The sequence below is a fragment of the Centroberyx gerrardi genome, chromosome 9, assembly GCF_048128805.1.
Source record: "Centroberyx gerrardi isolate f3 chromosome 9, fCenGer3.hap1.cur.20231027, whole genome shotgun sequence".
NCBI lineage: Eukaryota > Metazoa > Chordata > Actinopteri > Beryciformes > Berycidae > Centroberyx > Centroberyx gerrardi.
The window spans coordinates 4,477,092-4,504,869 of NC_136005.1; the positions used below are offsets into that span (position 1 = coordinate 4,477,092).

The 27,778-nt window shown below is 40.4% G+C and overlaps 1 protein-coding gene across 2 annotated transcripts in view; it reads left to right on the top strand.

The window, feature by feature from the left end:
- Positions 1-27,778, top strand: part of lim2.2 (lens intrinsic membrane protein 2.2) — a 44,830-nt gene that overhangs the window by 14,967 nt on the left and 2,085 nt on the right. For both annotated transcript variants that reach the window (XM_078285497.1, XM_078285498.1), the window contains 3 exons: positions 21,292-21,514; positions 25,795-25,935; positions 27,642-27,776. In XM_078285497.1, coding sequence (XP_078141623.1) covers positions 21,292-21,514; positions 25,795-25,935; positions 27,642-27,776 — 499 coding nt within the window. The remainder of the gene's footprint in view (positions 1-21,291; positions 21,515-25,794; positions 25,936-27,641; positions 27,777-27,778) is intronic.

A 27,778-nucleotide genomic window follows, 5' to 3' on the forward strand; every position in this document is an offset into this window, starting at 1 on the left:
CCCCGCAGAATCTCTCGCATGCTGCTTTGATTCACTTGGGGAGCATGGCCTTTTCTGTCAAATCCAACTGTATAACCATTCGTTGCTATATATGGTCCAAACTCCTTTGAAGCAAGCTTCTCTGGCTGAATATATAGATTTGATAATCATTGGAGTTTTACATTTTATTGTCTCAGTTAACCCTTAATTGCACAAATTGAGTCAAAATGGCCCTGACAAATGTTTCTTACATATATTTGTATATGTATATGTGTCATTTGTAAGGAAACTTTGTGATCAAACACAAACACTCACAAAAATGGGTATTGTAAGAGCGCCAATACGTAAATGCTTTTCCAAGGGTTAAATCAGGGGTCTCCAGCCATGTGCCATGGAGGGCCCAGAGTATGCAGGTTTTCATTCCAACTAAAGACTTCACCAGGGGCCTCGTGCATAAATGGTGCGTACGCACAAAACCAGGCTCCAACTTTACGCACGGCACTTTCCACGCACATTTTGGGATTTATAAAAAGTAAACGTGACATGAGAAAGTGTGCACCTCTACGGTAACTTTGACCCATCCGTACGCACATTTTGGACACGCTGTGAAATGGAGAGTCTGATGGCCAAGCAGTGAAATCAAACCTCTAATAATAATATCCCAGAGGAACATCCAGACCTTAATCATGTATTTGTTGCCTTTACACACCGTCAAGTTAACCCAAACAGTGCGCATCCTTATTTGTAACAAACTGTCAATACGGCCTCATAATTTTCGTGTCCCATTTAATTGGGATAAACTCAAGATGTTAAGCAACTGGACTGACTGTCACAGGGTTACTAAAGAGCTTGCAATGATGGTGTGTAATGATGCGCTATGGCTGCTTTCATGGCGCACAGGGCGCATGGAGACGCTGTGGCCAGGCGCACAGCCGTCCTCTACAGCCAGCTCTTCACCACCAGTCGCACCGATCGTCTGATACCCCGAGTCAGAAAATGAGAATTACACACTTGTCAAGTCTATTCTTAAGTCTTTTATGTGTTTTATTAGTCAAATAAGAGTGTGAAATGTTGAATGTGTGGTTACATTCACTCTTTCAAAAAAGAAAAGGCACATTTAGGATATACCTGCCCGCTTCCCACAGTCTCATCTTGCTCTGATGTCTGATATCGGTGTCACCCTCTTTTTCTGGCATAATGCCACTAATTTGGGTTTCCCCTATTATTGAGACGTCAGTCAAGGGCAGAGAGCTCCCTCGCCCCCGCCAGTGGCACTGACACTTCGCTTTTTGGCAAACAGTTGTTTATTTATTTATTTTTTTTGGTGATACCCGAACTAAGGCCACCAAATAATACCTCTGGCTTCGCCTTGACCTCCCAACAAGCATTTCAATTTCACAATCTGTGAAATGTATCTTTTTTTTGTCTTGCCCAAGACTTCGCTATTTTCTCACAAAGAGAATGGAATGACAAGTACATTTACATGCATATCAATATTCATGAAGGGCGTTCATTAACCATTTATGGCTAATTGTGGGAGTTAACGGGGTGGGAGTAAATGCTCGTTCACATGCGCACAATTTCAAGTTGATTGATATTTATAAAAGGAAACTGGCACACTGGAGGGCGTACATAACTTTTATACATCACAATATTTTTTGGTGTATGCAGGTTTCCAGACTTCTGCTTACGTAGCCTTTTAGTGAGGAATCCACGCAAGGTTTTATACATGAGGCCCCAGGTGATTTCACTGATTAGTTCCTCCTCTCTGGTTGAAAGTGTGCTAATTAGGGTTTGACCGATATATCGGTTCGCCGATATATCGGCCCGATATCCACCTTTTTTTGAATATCAGATATCGGCGTGTCCATGTCTTTCCTCTCCGATATGAAATAGATTATTCTCTAGCTCCCCAATATGAAAGAGGTTACTGTATTCGCCTCCTGGCCTGCCCATTTTGTCTGATTTTGCCCTCTAGTGGCTATTCAGAAAACTGTCACCCTCAACCACTGCCTGTCGGCTCAGCAGCAGCTGAGCTGAGCTCAGTTTGTTGTCACGTAACTTTGGAGCAGCTGCTGACCACCCGCATGGCTGCAAACAAGAGGTAAATTATCTCAGTTGTAAGCTATAACAATTGACAAAGTGACCAGAATTGAACTTAAGTTTCACATACAACAGACGTTTAACTCACGAGTCCTTACAATAATCTGTCCAGGTGTTAGGTGTAATTCACTCACTTTGCAAACTGTTAAACGATGGCTGGCTAAACTACAGTGAGTTTAGTAGCTCAGCAGCCACACCATTGTCTATAAACATTAGCGTGATCCCTAAAACCTCAATCAAATAATATTTTTCATACTAACGTGTTTATGTTCAAGTGAAGGCTGGTTGCCCTTTCACGGCCATTTGTTCTTCATGAGATGGTAAACGGTACAGCGCTGGCAGTCCCCATATTAGCTTCCGATTAGCCTAGGGTGACCACATTTTCAAACCCCCAAACCGGGACTCTTAAGTGTACCGCACGTTCATGCATGCGCACATGTATGCGCTTATGCACGCACCATAGGCATTTTCATCAGGATGGGGGACAATTATTTCAGCGCTTAGCAAACCTAGTGACTGCACCTTTCAACACCATGGACAGCGCCTCAGCAAACGAAAAATGATGTTTTGTCTCCAAAAATCCACCAAAACATAGTTTATTTGAAAACTGTATAATAACACTAGTAAGCACAAAACACAAGGATTGCACTGGTGTAATATAACATATTTTTTGATTGTCAGATACCTTTCAGCTCTGGTTGTGTTTCACCAGATGGTTGCAAAGGTCCCCTCCTGAGCTGCCAGTTTCAGATCACTGTCACCGGCGTTTGCCCCGCTGAAGCAGGTCACAACGGTGCTACTACTAGCTTGTAGCCACTGCTTATGTTTGGCTGTCTTAATATGATCTTTTATGTCGGCATTTCCACCGTGCGCGACCGAAAATGTACTCTTGCAGTGTGTGCAGAACGCAGCATTTTCGTTGCCGGCTACTTCACGAAGAAAAGACTAAGCCTTCTGGAGGTCTTTAGAAAAGAGCGACTTTCTCTTCGGCATGACAGCTAGCCGTTAGCGTACTGACAGATTCTGTCAGACAGAGCCACAAGCGTCATAGGCTAGCAACAGCCTTGACAACGACACATTGATTGATTGACACACATACAGACAAATCAGTGTTGAATTCAGACGCGCGGTGCATTGTTTATGTTTTTTGATTGGGTTAGGTAATAATGAGCGGGACAGAACATGATAAACGTCTATGTAAGCACTGAAAACAAATATTATTATTTTAATTGTGGTGAAAACCGGGACAATTTGGTAGTGAATGTTGAAAACCGGGACATTTTAGTGTTTTACAGATATTTGTCAGGACTCGGGACACCCATCTTGAAACCGGGACAATCCCGGACAAACCGGGACAATCCCGGACAAACCGGGACATCTGGTCACTGTAGATTAGCCATAATATCAATATGACATCAGTATGGCGGAGCTACGCGGTCCCGCTCATCATAAAGAGCCTTTCTAAAAACACAGTTTTCAGTCCCACTAGTTATTACAGTGTTTTTCAACCAGGAAAAAACGTATTTGACGGATCATCACCTGTTATCATTAGCGCGACCGCGTAGCTCCACGTTATCTGACCAATAAAGTTATTTTGACTCGAGGCACGATAACTACCGTAAAGACATGTTTAGATGTGCAACAAAATATAAAGAGCGGCTGGCAAGAGCATGGTTTTACAAGAGATGGCTCACCTGACTGCAGTCCACATGTTTTTTTTGCATTTGCAGTATTATTTCTTTGCACATTTTATTTATTTAATGTTTTATTGAAAAGAGAAATATTTTAGTAATGTTTATTCTTTTCAAACACTTTAGATGAGGACATATATGCTTTGTCTGTTTGGCATATGTTTGTTTCAGAAATATGAGTTAAGACTGTTTACAATACCAATGAAGGGAGAGAGAAGAGAGAAAAACGATTTTGTTGACATGGCACTTTTATTTTGCATTTACAATATTCTCTTTGTTCATTTTGTTTATTAAAACATTTCATTAAAAAAGGATTTACCCTAGTAATAGTTTTCTTGTTTATTTTTTGCATAGTAATTTTCAAATTTAAAGATGTTCAATATCGGCACAAAATATCGGCTATCGGAAGCTTCAGCTAAAAAATATCGGCATCGGCCTTAAAAAACCCAGGTCGAACCCTAATGCTAATCAGTGAAATCACCTGGTGTAGTCCTTGGTTGGAATGAAAACCTGCAGACTCTCGGCCCTCCATGGCACATGGTTTGAGTCCACTGGGTTAAATAAACAAAATGCTTCAAGATCGCACAGTACTCCATCTTGGACCAAACCTTCTATGACAAAATGCCTTTGGTTTTAATACATTAGTTCTGATTGGTGGAGCTGAGTGCAGGCTTGATGCAAGTGTTACATTACTTCTGATTGGCCAAGTTGACAACTAGCTAGATACTAGTGCAACATGACTTCTGACTGGTGGAGAGGACTACAGACTCTGAAACTCAAGTACTCAAAATGCCACCAAATTGGCAGACAGTGTTGCCAACTGTTACATGGAAAGTAGCTATTAGATGCACAAAAAGTTACTATAGGTTGCCAGATGACATCATACACTACTTTGCTGATGAGTATTTTTGCTACAGCCCCCTGTTCCAAGTGGAGAGTGGCAGCAACTACTGTAGTATGATAAACACTGGCCTTTCTGGATTTGACAAGCAAGTAGCACAAATTTACGTGGATCGGCAACAGCTGTGCCGATTTGTCAAAAATGCTTTGAGTCAATACATTAACATTATTCCCCATGGTCAACAAACAAAGTAACAAAATTTGTTTAAAAAATTGTTAAAAACTTTTGGAGTTAAGTAAACTGTATTTCTTTTGCATGTCAATAATTTAGACAGTTATGAGGTGATGACATCTGTCCCAGTAAGCTTTAAAGTTCCAATATTTAATTCCTATTCCTACTTATTCTTTTATTAAAGGATAAGGCCGGTGTTTTTTAATGCATTGCTTACCATCAACAAATCCTATGAAAATAACAAAATCAGCAATTATTTTGTTTTGCCAACAAGTCTCGTCCATGTAGCCGGTGCCCAATGCAGCCTCATGTCCCAGCAGCCATAGAACTCCATTGTATTAAAAAAACGATTAAAAACACGTCAAAGAGCCATGCCGTTGCTCTGGGCAACATATTTCATCATCACGATGCACAGGGCCGGCCGACTTTTTCCTCAAACAACTTAATAAACCGGCTGTAAACACTTTGCAATCTCAGGAAAGTAGTTCCATAGCATCGAAAATAGTCCCCGGCGTAATGAAGAATTTGTTCCCATTTGAATTTGATTTGGTAATAACTACAACAGTCTGACTTTTCGTGGTAACAGTTAGCGATTTTTAAAATTGAAACTATGCTTTTGTGAGCTGTATTTCAAGGTTTTTAGCTTACAATTGGAGCCAATGAGTTCCGGGTTGACGGCTAAAAACGGTACGTGGGAAGTCAGAAAGTAACGGGAGTAGAGCAAACGCATTGTTGATTTTGTTATTTTCATAGGATTTGTTGACGGTAAGCAAAGCATTACAAAACACCGGCCTTATCCTTTAAATACAGTGTAAGGTGCACTTTAGTACACTGTTCTTTCTGACACAGTCCTCTAATATATAAAATCTGTAATGAATTTTTGTTGACTCTTATACTTTCAGCTTGTATACTACACCAATTTGATCCTAACTGATGCTGGCATCATGGACAGTTTGGTCACCTACATTACTTTGAGCATCGGTGGCATAGAAGTCATTTCTGCTGTTACCTCTGTGAGTATGACAATGTTACAGGCATCTACCTAGAACATGAGGTTTAGCCCTAATTTAGCCATGCAGTTTGACAAAGAACACTTTGAAATCAACACCCTGGGAAAATACTTGCAAGGGGAAGGTGGCTATACACACACACACACACACACACACACACACACACACACACACACACACACACACACACCGTAGCAGTTGTGCCCTGCTCAAGGGTACCTCCTCCAAAGGATTTGGACGGGGGTTATGTTTTCGCTCCGTTACGTCTGGCAGGATAACTCCAAAAGTTCTGAACGGATTTGCATGAAACTTGGTGGAAAGTTTGGTCATGGGGGAAAAAATTGCTTATGAACTTTTCACAGTGACTGGCCAAAAGGGGGCGTTGGCAGTGGGCGTGGCTTCTCATAAAAAGGCACGTAACTTCCGAACAGATTCACGCAATGTCATGAAACTTTGTGTGCGTATCAGCAGACATAATTATTCCATTACTGGCCCAATCAAACAACATGGGAGCACTAGAGAGCTCATTTCCTATAGACATAACCGCCCTGCCAGTTTTTCCCAAACTTGGTACAGTGGTAGAAGGGCAGCCCTAATGGCCACTGAACAAGTATAGTGCTGACTGGCCACGTAGTGTTGTGGTAATTGGCTAAAATGCTTACAATTGTGATTAAAATTTGAACAGGCATATCTCATGTCCTACTTCAGGTCCAGTCATGAAATTGTGTGCATCTCCTGACAGCATGGAAGAAATATTAACTTTTGGTGAAAATCCGACATGTGGAACTGGCATATATTGACAATTGCATTGCGTTGGCGGAGGTGTGCACTCTACTGAGTGCCATCTAGTTTAGGAATGAGAAGCATATTGTTGTTCTTCTCCAATTTTCACATTTGGTTTGATTTGTTTTGATGATAACACTTTACATTACGGTTCACTAGTTGCTAGTGTTTATGTAGTTAATCACTGATTAACTAATTGATATAACAGTTAGCTACTCACTACCTCTTACAGGGTTTCTGCTGGTTTCAACAACTTAAATTTAAGACTTTTTAAGACCTTTTTAAGACCATTATGAAAATTTAAGACCTATTTCACGTCCATACTGGCAAAAAAAAGTACAAAGGATATGAGCATTTTTAACAATAAATGAATAAATAAATAACAATAAATATTGGGGCAGCAGGATGGAGGTGGTTAAAGACACCATCCTTAAACCAGATGATTTGTGCCCCATGTCAGCAAAAAACCAAAGTGTCCATGAGCAAGTCAGTGAATCCCTAGCAGCTCACACACACATACAGTTATTTATTATATTTATTGTTTATTGCATTATAGGATATCATAGATCCGTGTGTACAGTCCAGAGCACCTCCGCTTTTAATGTTGGCATAGATCCATACGCTGTCCGGAGGTCGCTTACCGGAGTTGCAGGAGTTGCATCTGGACTTTGATGCTCCCGATGTGAAACCAGAATATTGGGTGATGGCAGGCGTTTGCTGCTGGCTTTTTATGGCGGCTTTATCTTTTTCAGACTTCCCATGCGACTCTAATGCCTTTATACCCAATGTTCCTAATTTCAGCGTTTTCTTGCACAAGGTGCAGCGGGCTTCAAATGTGTTTTCAACCGGCTTCAACCAAGCACTAAATTCGCTGTTCTCGAGCCGGATCTCGTTGAACTTGCACTTTCCCATTTTAGATGAAAGTAACGTTAGCCCACACACCACATCGCAACACACTAGCTGGGTGTGCGCCGATAAATTCTGAACGGGCTGCACAGTTTGCATTAGTCATTATTGGTTCCATGTTGGTTTCGTTTTGTAGTTTTGTTACAGCGTGATCAATACACATTTTTCCCCAAAACACATTTAAAAGCGAGACTGAAGTTAATGCAACTTTATAAAAGTAACGTTAACTTCATAATCCAATCAATTTTTAAGACCTGTCAAAATCGTATTTAAGACATTTTAAGTTTTAATTCAGATTATTGGATTATAGACTTTTTAAGACTTTTTAAGGACCCGCGGAAACCCGTGATTAAGCACTTATTAATGAGTCAAGAACAACATCACTAACAGTTTAGTTTATTATTATGTCACAGGTTATGTATTCATTACCTCTCTGTTAGCCAATGGTAATTATAATGTTAATGAATTATGTAGTATGTATGATCATATAAAGAAGTAACATGGGAACATACCAGTATTATGTTAGTTCTCCTAATTATACTAATCACGTGTGACTCAGTGGCTCCACCATTGTGTGGCCCCTTGTGGAAGACTTTCAAACATCCTCCATCATGTGCAGATGTTCAGTCTTCCTTATCATGCTCCAGAGTTGTCTTCATGTTGTGAATATTAGTTAACCCTTATTTATTGTTACTTGAGCATTACACAATACTCTGTGCCCCCCAAGTAATGTTGAGATTGATACTACATCACTTATACTATTAACTCGTGACTAAGTAAGTTATCAATATCGTTCTTGATTCTTTAGTAAGTACTTAATTACTTAACAGGATATTACTTAATGGTGACTAAGAGGTAGTGAGTAGCTAACCAATATATCAAGTAGCAGTTCATCAATCATTAATTAACTACAAAATTAAACATTAACTAGCGAACCATATTGTAAAGTGTTACCCAAAAGGGTATATTTGTCAACTATTTGAAATGTGGTCCTCTTCTGTAATCCCAATGCTGGTCTCAGAAACTTTTTATTATTTAATGACCTTCCAGTGCTTTGAAGGGATATGGTAGATTAACTTATGAAAAAGTATTGGACACATACAATAATACAGTGTTGATATTATGTTAGTATTGTGTTAGCGCTAGTATTGCGTTTGTGCAAGCGACAGCCCAAAATATTATCTGAATTTTACCACATTAAGCACGCACACAGTATTATTGGGTACTAGTTGGGTAATAGTTTCAGTAGGAATAAGGCAATCATAAAGAAAGGTCTCTTTTTCCAGGGTCTACTGATTGAGCATGTTGGAAGAAGGCCCCTCCTTATTGTAGGTTTCTCTGGTATGGCTGTCTCCTACAGTCTACTAACGGTCTTCCTCAATATCCAGGTACAGAAAGTATTTATAATAATGTGATACTTTATTTATCTTCTCTTTTCTCTTATCTATATATTATATGGATATCTCTACATTCAATGGCTGTGTCAGTTAAAAGACCTAAATGACCTTCTATTTTGCCCCCAGGATAGAGGTTCATGGACGCCCTATGTGAGTTTTGCCTGCATACTGGCTGCAATCGCCTTCTTCTGTCTCGGCCCAGGTAATGATGCAGATTCCCATTCTCTCCTCACTCTCAGCAAAATGTAACACACACACATTGAGTGCATTTCCAAGTTTTCCTATTATATCTGGTGGATGCTTTAATCCAAAGTGCTTTACAGTATCATGAGTACATACACTTTTAGCATAGTTGGCCCAAGTGGGAATGCAACCTCAAACCCTAAAAGTGTTAGCGCCATGCTATAACATGACATGATGTTTGACTTCTCTTCCAGCTGGGACTACTTTCATTGTGACCATTGAACTGTTTGAACAATCCTACCGACCTGCAGCCTTCTTGATTGGGGGAAGTGTATTATGGCTGTGCAACTTCACAGTGGGCCTGGTGTTCCCTTTCATTCAGGTGTGTACAATCGCTGACTTTATTTAAATTAATCGGTTCTCAAACACCTTTGATTCCAACCCCCCAAAACAAAGTGTGAGCTATTTATAACCGCCTGTTGTAGACAGCTTTGACACCAAATCATGTCTGATATCTGCTCTTTTCTCTTTTAATTTAAAGCTGCATTATGTAAAATTTGATGAACAAGAACATGAACAAGTACAACAGCTTAGAGTACAGAATAAAAAACATGCAGAAGCAGTTGGGAGCTGCAGCCGGAGGTAGGATAGTTGGATCTGAAGAAAGAGGTTCTGAGCAGTCAGGAAAAGAGGGGATCTGGATGGAATAGAAAAAACAAGCAACCTTCAGTGATGTAAATAGGTGCGCGTCCTGCGTCTCTGACGCGTTAAAATCCGAAAGGACGCAGTAAACTCACTATCGACGCGTCCAGGGGACGCACCCTATTTTTTCCTAGAAAATCGTCTCAATCATCGCGGGAGAGACTTAATGCCCTTGCTGGGCCTGCATCCAATGCTACTTTCGCCGCACATATTTCATTTCAACAAGGCTACAAACTTGGTAATTGGTAAATAAAATCACATGGATGCTGTATTCACTCATGTCGATGATGACCCGATGATGCTTTACCCGCCAGGGGACGCGCCGTGTTGAAAAAAAAAAAATCCACCAGCCGCGATTTTCTCACCGTCTGCGCATATGTCTCGCGCATATCTCCCGTTTTGGAAAACGTTTTAAAATGCCACCAAAGAAAAAGATCAAACATATTGCTGGCCAACAAACTATTGCAGGTAGGGATGTACCCGAATCCGAATACATTATTCGGGAAAGCACAGATAGGCTAATGCGATGGAAACTGATATTTCTTCTACCCGAAGTTGCTCGTTATTATTCGGGGGAAAAAAGCCATGATTGACATGTCTGTGCGTCAGCCACTATGTTTCTTCAAATCGATTCATATCATTGTGGATGGCCACAAGATAAAAATGCCCATTCTGTTTACAACATAGGACTTTGATTTCACTAACTAGTCATTTCATTTACTACACATTAGAGGTCTGCAACCCGACCCGAACCCGATGGGACCCGAGACTGTAACGCGCTTGGTTGTGTCTTAGTTTACATTAGCTTTGTGCTTGTTAGCTTTAGGGAAGTAGGCTAACGTTACTCCTGGATAGCATGACAGAGCGAGACGACGTCGGTAGGAGTAGTTGGTAGTAGCCTACTCAACCTGTTGCTGTAACTCAGTCTCAGTAAAAAACAAGGAGCGCCACCCAGTGACTTAATTTGTTACTGCAACCAAACAATGTTCCAAAAGCATAGTAGGCATATTTGCGACTGTTACAACTGTATGTCGGGGTCGGGTCGGGCTCGGTTGTCTTTTTTTTCATGCGTGGAAAAAAGCACAATGTTTTATGCTCCTCGCTTTCTCCTGAAGCTCTGTGTCACACAGGCTGCTGGGCACACACAGCCCCTCTCCCTCTCTCTCTCTCTCTCTCTCTCAATTCCAAGGGGCTTTATTGGCATGGGAAACTTTTACATTGCCAAAGCAAGTGTGAAATAAAAAAAAATGTACGTACAATTAAAGATATACTAGAATAAAGAAATGTGTAACCAGAGCTGTGTAACATTGCAACATTGCAATCAAATATATAAATAGGAGTAGGTAAAATGAACTTAAAAAACTTAAAAACACAAATTTTATTGGGGACCCACTCAATTTCCCTGGGACCCACTCAAATTACCACCTGTGGGTCCCGGGGACTCACTACATTGAAAACCTATTTACATCACTGAACCTTTATTGCAGGTGTGATGAATGCCACTGCTGTGATGATGTCCAAAACAGACAGAACACACATTATTGTGTAGGCAATGTTGAGTCATCTAGATATTCAGGGACTGACATGGGAAGAGAGGGAGATGACCTCAATATTCAATTAAGTCAGGAACAATCAGAAAGTGAGTAATACTGTCAATGGTTCTTACAGTTCAATGGAATGCCTGCAGTTCATAGAACATAGTGTGATGTCACAACAACAAAGAACTATTTTTTGTGTCATTTAACCATAGTAAGAACAGTTTTTATGATCATGTGATTAGAAAAACACAGATATAGCTCTGACTGTCCACTGAAAACTAGACGTTCCTGATGTCGTTGCAGTTGATATTTGTTAGTGTATAACCTAATAATATAACCTAAACCTAAATAACCTAAATATATAGTTAAGCATGTGTCCGCAAACTACTCTCTTTTACCAAAATGTTTAGAAAATGCTTAAAAGTTTATTTTGGCCGCTATCTTATACAAATTAACCTGAACTTTCTGTTTTAATTTTATTTTATGTTATATGCCCAACCAGTGACAGCCATTGACACAAAGTATGTTTAACATTAGTGTGATTCAGCGAGCAGAGTTTCATATTCAAGTTCAAATTCAAGTCCTGATCTAATAAAGTAATTCTTTAGTGTTTTGCTTTATAGTAGAAACTCTGAACTGTTCGTTATTTACTTTCAGACTTGATTGTAAAGCAAGCGTTAAAACCACACTACACTGCGTGGGTGGCAGTCCCGAGTCCTTCCATCAAAAACCGTGCGGAAAACAATCTTTGCGGCACTTTGACTTCATTTAACCAAGGTTTCCAGACCGAATTTTGCCAATCTGACAAGTTTTCTGACGCCCTTGAACGCTTTTCTGTTACATGAGTAAAACATATTGTTTGAAAGTATTTGCAATAAAGTATAAAATCTCACCTTTGTGTGTCTTGTCCTAGTTGTTTTCATATGGATGTCTAAAAATAGCTACCACTCTTCTTCTACGCCTCTTCTCTGTGCGGCGAACCCCCAACAGGGCTAACGTTTTACAGCTCACAGTCATTCTTATCATTTTCATTACTTACCTGTAAGAAAATGCCTGCCGCAAATCTAGTCGTGAGTGGCTGGTTTCCAGCCTGTCCCCAGTTTTGTAGATGCGAGACCGCACTGTAAGCATATTCTCTATATCCACCGATTCCGAAAAGCCTAAGCCTAATCCATTATGTGCCAAGCTATATTTTGCATTACAGCCCCAAACATAACCCGATTTCAGCATAATCGCTAATGTTTTGGTCAGTTGACTCATATTTACCGCTCCTTAAAATGAACGACTTCAGCTGCCGACAGGATGCAAGTTATCAACCCGGAAGTATGGCCAATCTGTTTGTTTACAAACATTCTGATTTGGTCTATTGGCTAAAGGGCAAGAATTTAGCAATTCATTGAGGATACGCCAGTCAAAGCCAATTTCATATCCGTGCAGGAAAAATGACAAAAAAATTTGACAACAAATTTGCATTTTGTCTTACAGAGGGTATGTAACAGTTCATGGATTCTTTGTGATACAGAGGGAGCAACTGGAGGAGGGTGTTCTGATAGTTAAAAAACACACTGATTGGCCTAACGAAGGCGCTATAATTTAAGGTCAAAATTTTAAACTGGTACAATGTTGATACAACTTGGAGGGATGATGCATTTTTGCACTATGTTCTGGTGTTTAAAAACATTAGAATAACTGGACTGATGGGGATGCTATAATTAAAGGTCAAAATTTCTAATATTTTAAGGCATAACTAGCCTACTACACTGTTTGCAAGTTAAATGAGGGCACTATAATTATAGGTAAAAACTTTAAACTCAAATGTGACATCTTAGACATCACTGGTCTGATTTTAATGAAACTTAGAAGGATGATGCATTTTGGCTCTGTATTCTGGCATTTAAAAAAATTACACTGATTGGCTTGAATAACTTATTTCTGGATCCTCAACTATTAACATACAATTTTAGCTGTCTCATATATACCTAACTTTTCCGCGTGGCCGACGTACTCACCTTTGATTCTCTTGTGCTCATGCAGGAGGCGCTTCAGACCTATGTCTTCCTGGTGTTTGTGGTGGTGTGTTTGACGGGAGCTGTGTATCTGTTCATCATCCTCCCGGAGACCAAAAACAAAACATTTGTGGACATTAGCCAAAGCTTCGCTAAGAGAAACAAGATTTCTAACATGCAGCCTGAAAATGTTGAAGTGTAACTTTGTACTTTTAAAACTCATAAATATAAATGAACTAACCTGTAAATTGAAGATGCAGTTTAGCTTTGTGTATAGGAACAGCTCCTGCTTTCCTATATACTGTAGGAAAAAGATTGTGGAAGCAACCTTTCTCTCTGTGCTCGATTATGGTGATGTTATTTGTGTTGTTATATGCATCTGTCTCCACCCTTAAACCACTAGATGCCGCCTATCATTCAGCTCTTTGGTTTATTACCGAGGATGTCTATGGTACTCACTGTGATGTGAGTGGGTTGGCCTTCTCTTTCCATTAGGCGAGATCAGCACCTGTATCTATTCATCTATATGGGTTTACTTCATAAATTACCACCATACTTGTCATCTCTCCTTTGCTGGAAAAATGAAACTTATAACACCCGTTCTCAGGACTGGCTGATGTTAAATGTTCCAAGAATTAATACTAACCTAGGTAAGACTGCTTTTAGTTATGCTGCACCATTTGTCTGGAATGATTTACAGAGTATACTGAAACTCAACGAGCTGGTTCCAATAGGCCAATTCAGACAGCTGGTGAGAGGTTTGATTGATCTTGGCTGTGACTGTTTTATATGAAATGTGTATGTGAAAATGTTAATATCTTATTATATATTCTGTATATACATATGTACAGGATATGTGGGATATATATATATATATATATATATTATATAAAAGTTTTTTTGTTTAAATATTGCTTATTATTATGTTTTTGGTCAATAAACTCATTGTAAATAGGTTACAATACTCCCCTTGCTTTAGCTGTTTTTTTGTGGTGGGGCAATCTATTATTATTTGTTTGATTATGAATAGGTCTATGATAATGTCTCCTGACTCTTACTCTTTTGCAAACCAGAATATGGCTGTGTGAATCTTCTGTTGATAATAATCAATAACTTGAATTTGCAGCAGCACCCAACTGAATCCTTTAGACCAGTGGTTTTCAAAATGGTGTCCAGAGACTCCAGGGGCTCTTTGAGGGAGTCACAGGGTAACCCCAGTAAAACGTGGAATTTGTTAATTTCAGTGTTGTTTCATTTGTCATGAGTTACTGACAGAATGACAGAACATACACAGTGTCTGTCCCCACCAACAGTAGACAGCAGGCCTTGCATTTCTGCTCTAGTTTACATGTAACAAATCTTCCTACAATGGCCTACTGTATATCTAATTGGGGTTCTCAAATATTAAAAAGTTTGGAAGCCCCTGCCTTTGATGAAGAGAACAATTCTATTTTAAAATAAATGAGGACTTCAAATTATATTACTGTAGAGAGGTTGGTTCTGGGATGCCAGAATTTAATATTTGAGTCTTCTGGAGGTGCATGGGCCAAATTCAACCGAACATCTGATGGGAGGTACCCACTTCATAACCCCAACAACATACCTGCTCTCACCAAACACCCTTACTTCTAACATGTAAGCTGGGTTCCTACATAGGAACTAACCCTAGTTTGATTGGACAAGGGAGTTTAATCAGATCCCCTGTATTGGCAAAACCTAGTTGGGTGGTAAAATAGTGAATGTGGCTGTTACCATTGGGATTTACCAGCCACTGTGGTGTGTATATAAAAATGAGTTTCCTGCTCTTCCCCCTATATTTTCTCCCCTATATTATATATGTTTTCTCCCCTATATCCCTACTGTGCAGCTGCCCATTGAACCACTCATTTTCTTTCAAAATAATTGAAAGAACTAGCTCATAATTTAGACCAGTATCTGCCAACAAAAACAATCTAATCAATATTCAATGTCTTCCTGTAATTCCTCCTGTTGCCACAAACAAATCTATTAAGGTTGGTCTGTTGCAGGAAACATCCCTGTCCAACACATCTGTCATTTGCCAAGAATTCATTATGTATAACAGCCATGGTTTTGTAATCATGAAAATTTTTAAGCTAAGGATAATTTTGCACCTTTAATTGAAGCCACATAATTATTCATATTTTCATCAACCCAGGATAAACGGGTATGATGGTGGTTTAGCTTTTATCTAAAAATGTAATTACAAATGTTCTCCTATTCAATTTGCCATTTTCTCCACTTTTGGAATTCTCAGTATGATAACTGGCAAAGTTCTCCAGTTTACAGACCTCCAAAACTGAATAATAACAGCAATTGAGAATTCTCTGATCTTAACTGCAAGGTGTGAAATCCACTTTCCCCACTAGAGGGCGCCAATGCTTGTTAGAGATTTCTGTCAATATTGTATAGCAGTATCCATTACTGCCTGCAACTGCTGCAGACTATATTAGGCACCTAGTGAGGTGGGCTTGGTGCTTGACTCGTGTATAGTTGCCTTTTACCCTAAATCGATGCTTATGTCCATGAGTGATGATGATACTGTGTATATGTGTGTATTTTATTCACTCTTGTATGTGTATTGTTATGTCTTGCTGACCACTGGCTGCAAAGAAAATTGAACAGTGCAAATTAAAACAAATAAATAGAGTGGGAACAAGTGAGACTGTGGTTATTTTACTGCTAAGTTTACTGAGTCTTAAGAAGTCATTAGTAGAAACAGAGAACCAGTGGGCATCTGCTGGCCACTGATCAGGAGGATGTTACCTGCATGCTGTACGATATCAGAGGAGGCTGCATGGTCCAGAGGCACCACCCCCACAACAGCGACATTAGTTCGGTGTGCTTCTTGCTCTGGGGCCATTACCTCCTGACCGGCTCCTGTCTACGACAACAAAATCATCATCACTGACCTGCAAGGTAACATTCAAGTTAAGGGGACAGAGTGGCACAAAGTACACATGCCTCTCTCTTGCTCACTCGAATCACACCCCCTCTCCCTTGTCTTCCTCCACTGCTTGCACTGAAAATAACACTTTTGTCTTGAGATGAGGGAAAAAATCCTTTCTAACTCTCCTCCCTAGCTCTTACTTCCCTATGTAGCACTTCTCTATCATACATGATCTTTTTCAACTACAGGAATATTTGTGCATCGGAGCCACAGCTCTGATGCACAGATCTGCTCACTACTGGTTGCTTTTAATGTTGTTGAATTAACAATTTAAGGTTATTGTATTGTTGCACTCATTGAAAATTGGGGCTAAAATTAAGATGTAAATGGCTAAAATCGAAATCTAAATGTCAATCACTGGCTTATTACTCAAAACACAACCAGGTTTTCCAGATTTCAGGGGTTTTAGACACACAACTCCCATTCATTTCTAATGGAAGATGAGTTATCCTGCTTTTTTGTTACTTTTTGTGTTTCTGATCACATCCTCATATCATTTATTCAGGATGAAAAGGATGCTTGAGTGTATGCATAGTGCAGAGTGTATGCATGTTTTCATTCCAACCAAAGACTACACCTGAGGCCTGTACTACGAAGCAGGATTTGGGGTTAGCGAGGTAACTTCAGGTTTAACCCTGGGTTTTTGGTCTCACAAAGGTGGTTCACTTTTAACCGGGGTAGATCACCATGGTAACTTATGCTGCACGGCTAACCTGCTCCGGAGCAGGTTAAGTTCAGGGTATCGGATCAAAACGTATGAAAGGCCCGCCTTCTGACCAATCAGCTCTCTGGAAACAGGGAGTCACCATTCCTACAGGATCCCGATGTTACGGGGTGGTGGTGTGGTGAGGACCCAAACGCAGGACACGGACTAGGTGGTGTAGGTAAGGGAAAGGTAGTTTATTGATAAGGAAGAAGCGGGACTTGGTGCGGGCGTGGGACAAGGAAAGCGTGGCAGGCAGACAGGGAGACAGGCAGACGGGTGATGATCCACAGTGGTTCAAACAGGCAGGCAGGGAGACACACGGGGAGACAGGCAGACTGGTGATGATCCACAGTGGTTCAAACAGGCAGGCAGGGAGACACACGGGGAGACAGGCAGACTGGTGAGGATCCATGAAGGTTCAAACAGGCAGGCAGGGAGACGAGCAGAGAGACAAGCAGGCGGGTGATGGTCCTGGACACAAGAAGGCTGAAGAATTTTGCTGAATCAACTAAGAATATCTTGAAACAAGTGGTGTGATCTGCCTAAATCCTAACTCACTGGTAAATATTTGTAAACTTTGATTTAAAACAGACATGTATTTTGCCTTACACAGGTTTTGAGAGTTGGAAAAAAACTAATTTCCCATGCACAGATCAAGTTCTTCAAGAATGTCAATGCACTTTTAGCTTTTGTGAGCTGGCAGAGCCGGGTTCAGTCTCTTGCTCAAGAACACTTTTACAGGACACCAGGTGTGGGGATCAAACCTGTGACCTTTCAGTAATGGGTTTGGTCACTCAAGTCGACAAGAGAATAATTTTTTCGACAAGAACTTATGGTGTCAGTAGATAATTTCACTTCTGAAGATTGACTGAAGACTTCTTTTGATTGTTAGAAGAGGATAGCAAATCAGTATTTCCTGATTTTCTCTTGAATAATAATGCTCTTAATGTGTCAAGTTAGATTAAATATCTTGGTCATTGCATTACAGACGATTTAACAGATGACAAAGATATCTATCGACAGTGTCGCAAATTGCATGCACAGGACATGTTGAAATGTAAATTTTGTATGTGCACAGTTGAGGTGAAGTCCTCATTGTTTAGAGCCTTCTGTATGCCCCTGTATACTGCTCACCTGTGGTGTAGCTACAGAAAAGGCAACATTAAGAGACTTAAAGTGGCATATAATGATGCTATGTGGTTGCTACTTCGTGTGCCAAGATTGTTAGCCATATGTTTGTTAATATTGAGAGTACCTACCTGTCAAGCAGTAATAAGAAATCTTACGTACAAATTTATGTGTTGTCTGGGTGAGTCAGAGAATAGCATTATTGAGATTCTAATTAACCCGGTGATGAGCTGTACTAGATTCTCATCAGATTTGTGGAGACACTGGCGCAAGAGCATTTATGTAAACTTTTTAGACATGACATAAATGGATCCTTTGCATTTTATTGTAACTTATTCACCTCTTCAATAATTTTTATGTGTGTCTTTTTCTTCTATGTGTAATTGTCTTGTATTGTTTTTTTATTCTGCTATGGACCTCTTTTTAAGATGAGTCTTGAATAAATTTTGAATTGACTTGATTGAATTACATCAGATCCTGCATATTAGCAAAACCTAGTTGGCTGCTAAAATACGGAATGTGGCTGTTTGGGATTTACCAGCCACTGTGGTGTGTCAACAAAAAAGTTTCCTGCCCTGCCTAGCAGTAAGCTTTTGGAAACCTAGACCAGGTTAATTATCCAGCATGTCCAGGAAGAGCTGGACAGTGTGGGTTGGTACCCAATGGTTGAATACGGTTCAACCCCATCGCTGGCGCGGCTCAACCATGGGGGGGGTCGTGGCCTTTGACACAAAAGAGTCCCATGACGCACTTACATGCTGCCAGGCCTGATCAGCTACTTTTGAGGAAAGATGGAGAGGAGTGAGAAAATAGAGAGGAGATGAGAAGAATCTCAGTCAAGCAGGAGATACAGAGACAGACAAGCGCAAAGCGGTTAGTGAAAGAGGAGGGGAGGGCAGGAGAGTATGGGGGGTAATAGAGGGATGCAGAGTGAGGGAACCAGAGAGAAGAGAGCGAGGGGGGATTTGCCATTATTCACGTTGCGCTCGATCATTCCCTCTATTGTCAGATGGACAATGACAGCCAGGGCTACAGGGCTTAAAAAGGATAGGCACACTCTGACAGCCAGAAACCGTGGAGGGATAAAGAGGGCAACACTAACCAACACAGAGGTATCAGAAAAAATAACTTTCTTCTTTTTTTGGACTTGCAAAGAGCTTACAAAACCGTAGTTACTATATCGCCAAGAAGATACAATTTGGTTAGCAGTGTGGTAAACAGCTTTTCGGGAGTTTCAAAAGGCATTTAGCAGCTGAAAACATGCTTTTGGAGAACATGCAGAACTACCAAGAGAATGAAGAGATGAAGTTTGGAAAGCCATGTATTTGGTGTCTGGGCGAAAGATTTTTAGAGATTACAAACTAGGCCTGGAGCTAGATGTTTGTTCACCTTGACAAAAATGTCTGACAAAATACAAGTTTACATTTGAAATTCATACTTACAGTGATGTTGAGGTGCTTTTGGATTTTGGGGTTTTTGAGAGCTATGGTGATACATAAGAGTTGAAATCACTGTAAATGTATGAAATGATCACAGCTTACTGACCGGGTGAGAGAGCAACAATGCTGACAGTTCTATTGCTCAGCATTAGAAGATTAGTGTGTGATGCACGGGGGGGGGAATTAGTGGTGAACAATGACTCTGAATTGCCTGATCAGCACTTCCATTGTCATACAGCGGTTTTGGGTCAAGTGCTTTGTTGGCTTCCGCCAATTTGATAGTGTTTTTATGGATGGCTCTCAGGTTCTTATCTGATGTGGGGACATTTGGACATTAATCTGTGAATTCTATCCACAAAAATTGACTATTTAGAAGGCAAAAGAAAGGTCTCAAGATGACTCATAACTTTAACCATGATGTGCTGTACTTTCATGCCAGCAATTATTTTGTAAGAGTGAGCATCAGTTTTTCCACTGGTGGATATCTCGTTTTGGAGAAAAATTTAATTTACCAATATCCAGAATCTGATGGAGCTATTCCATGTGCTATGAAACTAGGGTGTACTGTATGTAGAAACCTGGCTCAGATGCTAGAACAAAGGCGGGGGGTTTGAGCAAGTTTGTCTTGGGACCTTCCATCACAGATGTTTGGTTGACTTAGGCTTGCAACACCTCCAGGAGGCTCAACATTAAATTCTGCCATCTCATAGCCTCCCACCTCTATACTTGCAGTAATATTAGCCACTGAGCCATGTGTCTTGCAGAGGGCAGGGTAGGAGAGAGGGTAGTATAGCATGAGACTAGTATAGCATGAGACTGGCCAGTAGACTTGATTATGACTTGGACTTGGCTATCCTGGGCAGACATTTAAATATTTCACATTTGATGGATGTTTTTGTTCAAAGTACCTGATGGATGCTCCTGTCCAAATCGCATTACAGTACCATAACTGCATGCATTTTTAGTTTAGCATCTGTGGTATTCTTTGCTCAGGAGTGCACACCAGAAAGATTTTTTTTTATATTTTCAGAAGACATTGAACTGATTTTACAATGAGAGATCATTTGAATGGTTTGACTGAGACCATTGAAAAAACAATATGCAAACATTAGGTTTGTCTAAATAGAATAAAATGCTTATAAAATGCTTGGAAATTATAATTCGACAATGATGTATGTGGATAACTTTCCAACAGTTACAGTTACTATAGTAGAACAATAAATCTTCAAGAATCTAATGTTATGTTTATTGTTCATGTTACTGTCCATTTTACTGTTTTGTCCCGGCACTTACTGCATGCTCAGCCGTCCAGCTGGTGGATCCCTCTTTAACTTGGCCCAACAGTGGTTTCTGGGCAGGGTATGCTAGCCTATGTAGGTTAGGTAGGCTTGTTATGCCTCTGCTACATGCTATTTTGTGTCTCATGATTTGTTTTGCTTCCTTGCGTTTTATTTTGTTGCAAGCTGCATTACATCATTTTGTTCTGCAATTGTTGATTACTTACATCTAGGTAGGCTCATTCTTTGTAAAGTCCTTTGACACATACTTGTCATGAAGGGCTATATAAATAAATTATGTTGACTTCAGAAAATGCTGCAATCCATGCAGGGCTTCCATATCGCCACTATGAAGTATAATTTATCCGCCTTTTTTCCCTTCCACCCTCTCTTCCCCAAACAGCTGCCCAGCGTTAAGGAGGACAGTGCTACCCCCAGCTTCTCCTCGATGCTGTACACTTTAGCAGGAGGAGGCACGCTCTGCGGTGTGGCCGCCCTCGTGCTCCTCATTGTTTCCACAGCAACGGACTTCTGGATGCAGTACCGCTACTCGGGCAGCTCAGCCAATCAGGGGCTCTGGAGGTTCTGCATCAACCACAAATGTCACGCCCACACCATAACTGTAGGTGAGTACATGGCAAGTAGCAATGGGACAAGACTAGGGTTCCACCAATATGGGTTTTTGAAGGCCAATATCAATACCAATATGTTTTGTTATCAATAGGTAAAAAGGGGAATAAAGCTCATTGTTTGTGGTTAAGAAGGCTGATCTCCCCAAAAGAATAGTCCAAGGCACACTTCTTTGTTGAAGAAGTTAAAAAGCCTTTAATATATGGGCTACGCGTTTCAACTATACAATCTTCATCACAAACAGAAGCTCTTGCTTATAAGAAAGAAAGAAAGAAAGAGGGGGGGTATACATATCAAAAATTGCAGAAATGGGACAAAATCAAGTTCTTCATTTAAAGGTTGAAGAGCCAATATGATATATTAAAGGCTTTTTAACTTTTTCAACAAAGAAGTGTGCCTTGGACTATTCTTTTGGGGAGATCAGCCTTCTTAACCACAAACAATAAGCTTTATTCCCCTTTCTGCCTGTTGATAACTCCAAAGAGCACCTTTTTTGATACCTGGTAAGCAAAGCAGCGCTCCTCAGCCTCATTCTATGTTTTTGATTGAAGCTGCCCATTTTTTGTGCCAGTATTCAGTATCTTCAAATTTCACCATTTTAATGCCTAAACAACTTTAAAATAATTAAGTATTTAGCATTTCACCAGGAAATGTATTCTTGCAGGTTGAAGATGCTTCTGAAGAAGCATTTAGACCATGGGACACAAAAAACTGTCATTGAAACCCAGGATAATAATAACCATAATATAATTTTAAGATTACATATAATTTAAATATGTAATCAAACAAATAGCATCATATCCATCATATGAGGTGGACAACGCTGAATGCTTTATATCCAATTTGGTCTGCGAACTGATATACTGCTCTAAACATAGATGAGACAATGCCGTTTATTGGTAATATCCAATTCAGTTTGTAAGGCCAGTACAGAAAACAATGTGCATCATACATCAACAGTGGGAAACTCATACCATACTCAGTGGTAAGCAGCACATAAAACAACATGAACTGAACAGTGCTGGTATTATTTTCAGTCTGGTCAGTTTATGCTCATGGAGAGGCCACCACAGTGAGTATGCTGCGTGTGATGAGTCAAACATTCACAGGTTTACATGCAATTTGAAAAACTGTTTAAGATTTAAGACTATGGGCCCTATTTAAACGATCCATAGCACATGGTCTAAAGCGCATGGCACAAGTGCATTTAGGGCGTGTCCAAATCCACTTTTGCTAGTTAAACGGCGCATAATCTGGGTGCAAAGTAAGGCGCAAAGCGCAGAGGGGTTGTACTTAGTCTCTTAATTAATCGTAGGTGTGTTTTGGGCGTAACATGAATTAAACCAATCAGTGTCATCTCCCATTCCCTTTAAAAGCCATGCAGGTGCATTGCTATTTAAATGGCGGATTCGGCAAGTTGGAGAAATGAACGGTTTTTTGCTGAGGAAACGGATCTGCTCGTGCGCGAAGTGAAAGCGCGCGAGCAGACCTATAGGCTATGCTAAAATCAACAAAATAATAGCCAACAGCGTCAGGGTCATTAAGTAAAAAAAAAAAAAAGATGATCAGATCGTTTTGTCTGTCTTTCTGCTCATGCCATGCAGCTCTCTCGCTCTCTCTCTCTCCCCCTCTCTCTCTCTCTCTCATTGACCGAAACTTCCCTGTCGTTTCCATTCTGTGGATTGCTACAATGGAAAAAATAGAATTAGGGCCGAAAGTTGTATTTACAACCACGAAAAGCAGGCTGAACCAAAGTGATGTGTTCTGTCTATCTCTCCTCCACTCCATTCAGTAGCCTACCGGGGACAGCGCCGCGCGGCCCTATGCAAATAGCCTTAGGCTATCTGTCTGTTCTGAAAATAACTGTCGGTAACTGTCTGTCGGTTCTGAAATAACAGCGCTATGTTTCTATAGGGTACATAAAACTTAAACTGGGGGGGCAGAAAATACAACTGAGGGGGCAGTCCCTCGTGAGTCCCTTCCCTCGTGGCGCCAGGCCTGGCTAGATCATTGATGGGTATAGTGGAATGGAGTGTGGAGAGCAAGAAAATGAAAAGGCAAAACCCATCCGGGGCGCACATGAGACACAACTGGGGAGGATTTATAAATTGTTTTGAATGTAGCGTAATGTATTGACCAATCAAGGGCGATGTGTGTGTGCGTCGGGTAGGCCTATGTTGTGCGTCGGGTGAAGGTAAGATGCCTTTGCAGTTTATTTTCATGACTTTTTGCTGGGCTGTGCTTTTTACATATTTACTGTGTTGTTTTCCTTGGTTGTAGGTTGTGTATTTAGCAATTGGCAGTGTGTGATGATGGTTAACGGGACATGCACGTTGTGCATTTGGCATTGCGTAATGGTGAGAGGGACACACAGTTTTTGGCATTTGGCACTGCGTAATGGTGAGAGGGACACAGTTTTTGGCATTTGGCACTGCGTAATGGTGAAAGCATATGGCAATTTGGCAACAAAATACATGTCAGGAACGAAGTAAAGTGCAAATTTTCATAGTAGATGATCCTATTTTTCTATTTTGCATGGTAACGTGTGTGTGTTTGAGAGAGAGAGAGAGAGAGAGAGAGAGAGAGAGAGAGAGAGAGAGAGAGAGAGAGAGAGAGAGAGAGAACTGATTGATGCTGTGGGTCATTGTGTGGCAATAACAATGGGCATCATATTATTATTAATTTCTGAGTTTGTATAACAACCAGGTGTAAGATAGGGCCCTATATGTTTAAAAGTGGTTTCGGTACCGCTCCAAGTTTAATCAACTTTTTAATCTTTGCTCTTTTTTTTTTTTTTCATGGTAAGGCTATATTTTTTTCATTTGGGGTGCAGTAGCCCTTTATCCATTATTATTATCAGTACATAGGATCCAATGTAGTTATCCCTTTGTGCTATCTAGGGTAAGCATCTATGCAGAACCACTGAAAATATTCAGTGTAATGTTTTGGAGAATAGATCACACTATTTTACCTGAAGTTTTGCATCCCTTCTCCCGCTCTCTGCCTCTGGCTTCATTGGGGGTGAGAAGACTGTCTCTGTCATGCATTAAGTCAACACATAACACACATTCTGGACCTTGCTGTATCATTTCATTACGTGTGGAAGTGAAAGACAAATGTTATTCAACAACTAGAATGGAATGGAATCTGGACAAGCAGTTTTACCTGGTGTGTTGCATCCTCTCTCCCTCACTGCCAGTTTTGGTTTCATTGGGGGTGAAGAGGAGGTGTCTCTGTCCTGCACAAAAGGAGAGCACTGACTCTTCAACTTAAAAAGCCATTAAGCATGTTGTTATATAGTTAAAGTGAACAATAGGAACTGTGAGAGAGCTCATCTCTTAGCTAGGGAGACTAACATTAACAATAGCTAACTTAGATTACTGACATATTTTCCCTGCACACATGGATGACATAGCCACTGTAGGTTGTAAATACAGTTGCACACCAGACACGGCTACATGACTGTAACCGTGTCTGTGTCTATAAGAGGCGAGTAACCGCGTGCTCATGGCAAGGTGGAATAGGTCGTGACGAGCCAGGCCTGCGATGTTGATTGATGTATGGATGAAGAGATAATGTATGAGTGACAAATGGTCATATCCTTTTTGTCACACTTTCTCTTAACTTTGCATGCGGTGAAATCTATTTCACAATAAAAGTCCCATTCTGAATCAGCAGCCTCTGAGTCCATTCATGCAGTGAAAAATTCTTTGCTCTAGTTCATAAATACCTGAGTACATCAGAGACATAGAGGGGTGCAATTACAGATTCTGTACAGTCTAACAGCACAATTGTGGCGATGGCATAGACCTAATTTAAAAAACAATTTAAGACTACTTCAGATCAGTAACCTTCAGCTCCTCCAAAATAAGGTACCATTAGGTGGCCTAGCTTGCTAGTTAACATTAATACCTACTGCTGAGTACTGCATATAGCCTACAATGTCATTTATTATGAATGGCCAAGGTCATATTTTATCACAAACAAAGACAAATATGGGAGATAAAACAGCTAAAATGCGAAAAAGTCTAATTTTCACAATAGCACAAAAGAACAGACTTGCTTTGTAGAAAATGGCAATGTGACAAAGTGTTTGACAGTGCCCAGGTATCCAGGAGTGTCATGTCATATCTGGCCCTACCTGCCTCCTGATCTGGCTTTGGCTCTTGAACTAAACGGCTCGTTCATATGTGCGAACATTTTAAGGCAATGTATGTATTAAGCTATCCGCATTGCCCTGATAAGCCAGGCTCACTCTTCTGACCTTTGTGCACAGCTTTCTGGGATGCGACCCGGGCCTTCATGTTGCTGGCGGTGCTGAGCTGCTTCGCCGGCGTGGTGCTGGGACTGAGCGCCTTCGCTAACGGTACCAAGAACAGGAGGGTCCGGACCGGCGGCATCGCTCTCGTCCTCTCAGGTAACAGTGGAAAAACAGAGAGAAAATGGGTGGCTTAGTGGTTAGAGAGACTGTCCAGTAACTTAAGTCAGAGGTTAACTCCCTAAAACAGCCAATGTGTCCTTGACAAAAACAAACACTGAGCCGCCTACCTGCTCACTCAAAGTAAAAATGTCAGTTAGGTTAGCTGTTAGCTAACATTAACTGAACACCAAAAGTATAACAGTCTAAACATGAGAAAGGGAACGTTATTTAAGGGATAATGTACAGTGAGCTGGGCTATTAAAGCAAAATATGCCCCACAGTGCGATTAACAGCCTGATGAAACGGCTACTTACCAAATACATCTGACATATATTTGATAACAAGCTAACGTACTACTTTCTGGCGAAAAGGGACTGTCAGCAGTTAACAAAGGAGTTTCGGCACAAGCCAAGGTCTCGTGAGTTTGACTACAACTACAGACTTGTTGACTGCGGAGTGATATGATTACTTCTACTGCAGACGTAGCAGTCCAACCGGACTATTTTTCTGGAAGAAGTGTGAATTACTTAAGCTTCAATAAAGTCATTTTAAAATCGATATTTCATGTAAAATTATTAATATTATTGGTAATCAATACGCAGGAATCACTTCAATCATTATTTTGCAGTAATGACCATGTTCAACTGGTAGGTCAGGGGACAAAAAGTGCTTTGCATGACACACTCAAATAGCCTACTCCATATTCACTTTAGGGAAATATGGTCTCCTCTCTCTTCAGTTTGTGTACTTTTGTTTACAGCGTTGTTACACATTTTCTAGTTCAAAATGTTACACTTGATCCAAACCTTAATTTCTTGAGTGAATTCGAATATTCTGGTCAGTGTTTAGTGTGACATATATGCTGATAGCATGTATTTGATGTATTTGTATTTGATACCGTTTTGCTGTTTTTAAGCTTCTCTTTTATTTCCCAGTTGTATTTTATTATCTTGCTTTTATTTGCTTGTTTTGTATTTCTTTTATGTCTTACTCTTTTCTCTGCCCCTCACAGTATCTTCTGTGTAGTTTTAACTGTTTTAAATCCCTTTAACTGGTTGTCTGATATGGAGTGTCCAGTGATTCCACTGTATGAACTTTTCCTGCTCTTTTATCTCTTGTAAAGCACTTTGTAATCTTGTTTTAGAAAGTAGTGCTGTGTAAATGAACATTGATTGATAAAGATTGATACTGGATGGGCAATAGGACACAACAACAATATCATTATGTAAGTATGAGTGTGTTTACAGCCTCATAAAAGTCATTGCCATATGGATATCAGGACTGAATAACAATTTTTTCTGAGTTTTCCAGAATTTCTTATGCAATTCCCAAACTTTCCAGACCTGCGTAGGAACACTAGGGTTCGTTGAGGACTAAATATCGACTCCATTGAAGTGGGTTAACTACCTTATCTGCTTACATGATTGCGGAATCAATAGGGAAATGAAAGGTTTATTCCAAAATGCTATGCTATATACTGTATATTTTGTATGCAATGGCTTTAATAGTATGTCCTCTCTTGTGAACAGTTGTCTCATATCTCATTTTGGAATGAAACTCTTCGCTGAAAGAATGAAGCAGGAGGACTCAGACAAATGTGTTTTCTTCTTTGTTTGAGCTTTTGGATTGGAATTGCAGTTTCTTCCTCATGTAGGCCTGTCTGAGCTGCATGTTTCCATGTTTTACATTTTCCCCATCCTCAGGTTTCCTGGCTCTGCTGGCCCTGGCCATTTACACCGGAGTGACGGTCACTTTCTTTGGCAAACGCTTCTTGGACTGGCGCTTTTCCTGGTCCTACATCATAGGCTGGGTGGCCATCATTTTGGCTTTCACTGCAGGT